General features: G+C 49.2%; 1 protein-coding gene across 1 annotated transcript in view; it reads right to left on the reverse strand.

Annotated features, from left to right (window-relative positions):
• The window catches only part of ror2 (receptor tyrosine kinase-like orphan receptor 2), an 82,789-nt gene that overhangs the window by 30,679 nt on the left and 44,610 nt on the right, over nucleotides 1–7,500 (reverse strand). Inside the window, exon 2 of the mRNA XM_031577323.2 lies at nucleotides 1,130–1,213. Coding sequence (XP_031433183.1) covers nucleotides 1,130–1,213 — 84 coding nt within the window. The remainder of the gene's footprint in view (nucleotides 1–1,129; nucleotides 1,214–7,500) is intronic.

Consider the following 7,500-nt stretch of genomic DNA (forward strand, 5'->3'; position numbering starts at 1 on the left):
TCCTTAGCGCACTTTAGCTTAAACAGTTGACGGATGTCTTCACAGATATACTCAACATGTCACTTAGCCAATCCAGGACGCCCACCTGCCTCAAGAGTGCCACCTTTGTTCCTGTGCCCAAGAAGCCAAACCCAGCCTGTATGAAGGACTCTCCAACCTGGAGCTCCCACTCCGATAGCCCTGAAATGCTTGAGTGGCTCGTCATGCAACACGTCAAGAGCCGCTTCCCTGACAACCTGGACCCCTTACAGTTCTCATACAGAACAAATCGCTCTACGGAAAATGCAATCTCCACCTCCCTCTGACCCATCTGGAAACCAAGAACACCTACGCCAGAATGCGATTGGTCAATTTTAGCTCAGCATTTAATACAGTCACATCACAACAGTGGGTCCAGCGCCTCCTCAGATTAAAGAGAGCAGACCTCCCTACTCCAGACTCCCTACTCCAGACCTCCCTACTCCACACCTCCCTACTCCACACCTCCCTACTCCAGCCCGACCACAGCATACTGCATCAAATCTGTGAGTTTTTCAGTTGCAAACGATGAACTATTTATTGAGACGTTATTTATTGACTTTTTTGCACAATTTTAAACTCTTTTAAGGAGTTTTTTTTTTTTATGACAATACACAAAAAGGACAATAAAAGAAAATCTACATCTAATCTAATTCATGGCTTGGCTTCATTCCACCACTTGTAACCCAACCATTTTCTTTTTTTTTAAACAATCTGCTGTATTTCTACTTCTAGTGGCCTCCGGACTGTTCCGTAATCCTCAGAGGGAACCCTGACCTCTCACACTCATCAACATCTGACGCAGAACCGAGTCTGACGACACGCCAGAGCCTCGGAGGATTCCATCCAGGGAACTCGGAATGGTTGCCATGGCAGCACAGGCAGGCTCAGTCTTATGGGTAGAGTATAATTCAACTTCAGTGAGATAAAAATAGACAGGTTATGACAGTTTATTATCCCCGCTGATGCTCAGCTGTTGGAGCAGGCCTAGTGGAGGTCCCTGGGACGTGTCTCAGATGAAATACCGTGTCAGTGTGTCTTAGTGAAGACTCAAGTATGTAAATAAGACGCAGTGCCAGCAGGGGCGAGTGAAGACTTGTGGTAACGGTACCTTCGGTCGTAGGCAGGCCTCCGCTCTGGGCCTCCGCCAGGGGCTCAATCTCCCCAGACTCAGATAGGGTCACGTCTGTGGCGTCTGGATGAAGAACAGAAGAGGAAGGAGGGGGGAAGGAGGGGGGAGAGAGAGAAAAAGAACTGTTAGGGAGTTTTGAACTGACACAACCTTGGACTCGTGCACATGGGAAGACCTGTCTTGAAATACAGCAACAGGATGATGGGAGATTTGATGGAGTTGAGAAGGGGATTTTTTCTCAATCCACGAAACCACACTCCACAGGTACACAACGTGAAGGATCACATTATTTTTTCTCATATTGCTTTGATTAATGATTTTATGCAGAACACAATGGAATTCAACTTTCCCCAACTCAACTGATTTGTAACGTTGGAAGAGATTGAGTTTACTATGCCAGAGATAAGACTGTTAAGCTGGAAAATCACATCAATAAAACTGGAGAAACCAGTCAAATGTTTCACTGAATCTACCTCCTGATACTTACTTTTTAAGTCTCAGATCAGCTCCTCGGTAGTTAAGTCATTAACTGCAACTTTTATGGATCTTTAAGTACTGCACTACAGACGTATGTAATTGCAAGCGTACAGTTTAATTGCATACCTGTAAAGCGCTGGGCTGCTCACCAACTACCCCTGACACAAAGTGAGATTTAGACATTTTGGGACGTCAATCTACGAACCGGTCACTGATAACAGCAAGTCATTCTTTCCTGCTAGCATTATCACAAGCCATTTTCACAATAATAATAATAAAAAGTAAATAACTTAATGAGTAGAGAGCACAGATCCTGAATAGGTTACGGTGAGGAAGTGCAGACTGCCTGTCCATCTGTTTGTGAAACTCTCTGCTCTGCTCCGCACATCTGGCTGGCCTGAGGTCAGCCTCTATAGTTAGACTGCATCCCATCAGCGCCGGCCGGGGGTGGAATTCGCCAAGGGGCTAACCATTAGCGCATTAATGAGCCGGCAGTGATGACGACTGGCCCGGCCCTGTCCCGTCCAATTCACACCACCCAGGCGCTACAGTGGACATGCGGGGCAACTGGGAAGGGGCCTCTGTGGTTTAGCGAACAACATGCCGGAGCGAAACGACAGCGACCCCCGACGTGTCTCTGGCGTGTTTAACTAACACACGTCAACCTCTAGGGGTTTGCTGTTCCAGCGACACATACGCAAGCTTTTTAGTTCATTAAAAATAAACATTTCCCTCGTGAGAGTCTCCATGTGTGGTGTGTGTGTGTGTGTGAGAGAGAGAGAGGGAGAGAGGGAGGGAGAGAGGAAAGGAGAGAGAGAGAGAGAGACAGAGAGAGATAGAGAGAGGGAGGGAGAGAGAGAGACAGAGAGAGCGGGAGAGAGAGAGGGGGAGGGCGAGAGAGAGGGAGAGATAGATAGAGAGAGAGGGAGGGAGAGAGGGAGAGAGAGAGAGAGAGAGAGAGAGAGGCTGGGCTATATGTGGTTGGGCTGGGCTTTTATGATGGCCAGTTTCCACACAGCTTCAACGGCTCACTAGACCTACGACCGGGGAAGCCAGTCACGCTGAATAGTAAAGACACACACACACACACTAACACACTCACACGCACACACAGCATAATGATGGTGCATTTATTTTCAACGAATCCTACTGTGGTCACCTAAAAAATACAAAAATTAAAAATAAAATAAATAGGCCTATAGTATAAGCTGCAGCCTGGTGTAGCTCAGGACCACGAAGGTCATATATTAGCCCGTTGAATTATTTGTATTTATTACCAGTTGAACCAGTTGATTATGGCTACGTAACTACAGCACATATCTTCGGCTATAACACAAACGCTTTCATTGGATGCAACACCTACTGTTTCAATACACATATATCTTCGGCTATAACACAAACTCTTTCATCGGATGCAACACATACTGTTTCAATACACATATATCTTTGGCTATAACACAAACGCTTTCATTGGATGCAACACCTACTGTTTCAATACACATATATCTTCGGCTATAACACAAACTCTTTCATTGGATGCAACACCTACTGTTTCAATACACAAATGTCTCTGGCGTAAGAGTCCTCTGAATGTGTGCAATGCTTATTCTTTGACCATCCAGAGAAAAGCAATTACTTCAGCTTATCACTGCTAACATGCAAAACTAATCGAATGACCAGGTGTATTTTTGCTGGGTGTCACAGACTTCCTGGTGAGCTGTCTTAACGGACCGCTACCAGCGCCTTCTCCAGGGGGACGTGTGCTTTGGGGATGTGACTGATCCATGGAGCGGACCAGCACAGATAAGTTATTGCCCCACGCATGGCCAAGAACAATAAGGAGGGGGGCTGTTCCCATGTCAAATTATCATTCCATTGTTTAGGTAATACAGTTGGGATTAGTTTTACAACGTGTGCAAACTCCCTTCCTTCTCCCTCCCTTTTCGAATGCCTCCACGTCAGGGAAAACTTGCGAGATAATTTCTCGACTCTGCTAGAGAGCGAAAGAGAGAGAGAGAGAGAGAGAGAGAGAGAGAGAGATGAGAGAGAGAGAGAGCGAGAGAGAGAGATAGAGAGAGGCTTGGGTGGAATCACATGTAATTTGCAGCCTTTTTTTTTTAACGTATGCACAGGCTCTCCAAACATGCAACAACATCCAGTTCCTGGAAAACGCTCGGGGGCTTTGAGAGGCATATATGAAAGCTGACCTTGGCAACAAGAGGGAAAAAAAAGGGGTCTGGAGGGAGAGGTGGTGGGGAGAGATGAATGGGCAATGTTTCTATCTGGCTGCCGACCAGAATGATTAGTGTTCACACGGACTGACAAATGAAGACAAAGTTGTTAATTGTTTGTGAGTTCAGCTCGGCCGCCGCCGCCGCCAGCCCCTCAGCCTGACATGGAGTTTATGCGCTGGCTTGGATCCGCCAGATACTTTGGCGCATGTTGCACAGCCCACTCCTCTGCGTGTGTTTTCTTTGGATAGATTACATTGTGTGTCAATAAAAATGACACGCACCTGAGCGGAGCGGAGGGGCCTCTAGCGCACGCAACCAGAGGCGTGTGCGAAAATGCCACACGCTGTCGTGCGGCTAAAAACACGCTAACTTTGTGCGGCACAGTGTGTGCTTTCCATTAGGATGCTTTTAACTTTGCGGACATATTAATGCATCTCACCTGTTTACGTTTGTGGACGTATTAATGCATCTCACCTGTTTGGAGAGAGGGCTGGTTTTCACGGGATGCCCCATGCAATCCACAACTCACACACTGTCCCCCAGCTCTTAACTCACTTTACCCACCCACCCCCCCTCCTCTCTCCCCCTCTCTCCTCCTCTCTCCCCCTCTCTCCTCCGCTCCCCTCCTCTCTCCTCCGCTCCCCTCCTCTCCCCTCCTCTCTCCTCCGCTCTCCTCCACTCTCCTCTCCCCTCCTCTCTCCTCCTCTCTCTCCCTCTCTCCTCCGCTCCCCTCCTCTCCCCTCCTCTCTCCTCCGCTCCCCTCCTCTCTCCTCCGCTCCCCTTCTCTCCCCTCCTCTCTCCTCCACTCCCCTCCAGGGCCTTAGGGGTACCCTGTGCTGAGGAGCCCGTAGTGGGGCTGAAGGAGGGGTGGGGGGGGGGGGGGGGACCAACAAAGAGCCCTGTGTGGAGCCGGGGGGCCCCGGAGTGGCTGATCTGATTATTTTGGCTCGGCCGGCTGGCCGGGTGCGCGCGCCCCCATGCCACTGAATCGCGGCCTTTCACCGGAGGATTGTCCTCTTTCAACAGGCTCCTCTCCTGGCAACACCGGCCGGCCGAGTGGGCCCTTGCTCCGCCACAGCCAGCTTGTAAAGAGAGGGGACGCCACACAGCGCAGGCGACTGGAGAGGAGAGGAGAGGAGAGGAGAGGAGAGGAGAGGAGAGGAGAGTCTCCCCAGCAGGCACCCCAAGGGCAGCTGGGCTTCTGGGAGAGATGGAGGTGAGGCGGGGGGGGGGGGGTGTAAGAGGGGTACTGAAGGTTTAGGGCAGGGTGAGTGGAGGGGAAGGGAGGGAGGGAGGGAGGGAAGGGGGGAGGGGGGAGGGGGGAGGGGGGTTGGCGCGTCCGAAAATGTAGAAGCTTGTTAACACCCCCGAGGCCTCCTCTGGAGGGTCGTTCATACGGGACCGCTTGCCAAGGCCATAAAAGAAAACGCCACGAAATAAAACGGCTTTAGTTTCTCGGCGCTGCCGAACCAGTGGGCGTCTGAAAGTTATCTGAACAGCGCGCCCTCCCCGGAGCCCCCCTCTCGAGCGCGGCTATATATTTAATATTTAACGGCGGCTGTTTTATGCCTTTAACTGCAGCATTATAGCATAAAAAAACAGTTAGTTCGTTTCGTTTCGGACGCCACTGCCAGACAGTTTCATCGCATCGCAGCCACGCGGTGATCTCATCTGGTGCGCTGTGAATTCAGAGTCTTTCAGAACGCCACAGAGCAGCCATCTTTTAAAAAAAAAGAAAATACAAAAACTGCAAAAGCACTTAGCACCTCCTGTGAATCGGCAGATATGCTTAAAGCGAGGTGACAGGCATGAGGAGCGGAGACTGGCAGTGCCTGGCGGCTGCTAGGCAACCAGCGGCGTCATGGCAGCCAGCGGCGTCACGGCCTGAATTAGCCTGGGAAGAAAAAGTCTTGAGAACCACGGCGCCACCGAACACACGGGCCCTCTAGCCCCTCTCTGCACTCAAGCACAGAAACAAAAAACAAACGCTGCGTAAACGTACCATATCCTACCCTCTTCAGGGGCATTTTATGGGCAAACATGAATGAGGGGGATTTAAAATTTGGCACTTAACTGCATCACCAGGGTGAGAACCACTCACCCCACTCACATCACCCCCCCACCCCGACCGCCGACATTTGGACTACATTCACATGCGGGCCGAACTAATTACATGTTCCTCCATGTTGTATAGCTCCGCTAAGAAACCCCTTCAGAGACCAGACTCACTGCTCAAATACCCCTTCAGAGACCAGACTCACTGCTCACTACCCCTACAGAGACCAGACTCACTGCTCAAATACCCCTACAGAGACCAGACTCACTGCTCACTACCCCTACAGAGACCAGACTCACTGCTCAAATACCCCTACAGAGACCAGACTCACTGCTCACTACCCCTACAGAGACCAGACTCACTGCTCAAATACCCCCTTCAGAGACCAGACTCACTGCTCAAATACCCCCTTCAGAGACCAGACTCACTGCTCAAATACCCCTACAGAGACCAGACTCACTGCTCACTACCCCTACAGAGACCAGACTCACTGCTCAAATACCCCTTCAGAGACCAGACTCACTGCTCAAATACACCTGCTTCAGTGGCCGGCTGCACATCATACTGTGGCTGTGCCTCTCGTTTCGTGTGTGAATGACATGACTACATGACATGACACACTACATTTCACATGAAGGAGCCATAAAACTACAGGCTAGAGGACGAGTCATTTCCTGATGCCTCCTGTAACTGCTGCACAGGACACTGGGATATCTCTGCATGCTTGGTATTGATTACAGGATATTGATTGGACCTATGGATGAGACTCGTATGTACGTACATATATCCCACCACTGCAAAGCCACTCTGGTCCTGAAATAATTATTACTATGAATTTAGAGCTGTTGAATGGGACGCCATTTTGTTTTTATTTATTTGGTTTTTACTACAAGGTGAATGGTTGGGGTTGGTATTGCTCATCACGTTAACGCCACAGAGTGGCTACAAACTACTCTAGGATTCTCTACAACTACTTTCCATGACAAATGCATGATGCATATTATGATGATATTATGCTGTGAAAGTATGATCGAAAAACATAACGGCCTTCAAAAAGGCAGTGTACCGAGCAGTCTGAAAAGTCAAGCAGTTTCCCCATGAAGAGCACAGTTGTGGACTGAACTGTGAGTCACCTGGCAAGAACAGCTGCAATCTCGAGTAACAATGTTTGTTAAATCGCAAAATAACCGGGATTTAATAGTCCATGCGCTTGAGTTGGATTCAAACTTGTCATACAGCAATTGCTCTAAATTGCGCATTGCACTGTAATGGTAATTTGGTCTAGCTTGAGCAAATCAAATCGTGGTGGGAAAATAGTTACTAGGGCAAGAGTCAATCCTCTGTGAGCATGCTTAACAAAAGAGAATTATTAATGATGAACTAAATTATATAAACAGCGTTCTTGAGCCCTTCTGTGCTTAGGTTCAGAGGGGTGGCAGCGAAGGCAAGTCCATGTAAGGGAACAAGGAGGGCTACACCCACGCATCTGGACTAGGCCATCGGATACAGAGACACACACACATCAATTCAGTAATTACCATTAATACTCAAGTCTATTTCCTCTCCTCTCAAGTCTGTGTCCT

Source organism: Clupea harengus, chromosome 12, assembly GCF_900700415.2.
Source record: "Clupea harengus chromosome 12, Ch_v2.0.2, whole genome shotgun sequence".
NCBI lineage: Eukaryota > Metazoa > Chordata > Actinopteri > Clupeiformes > Clupeidae > Clupea > Clupea harengus.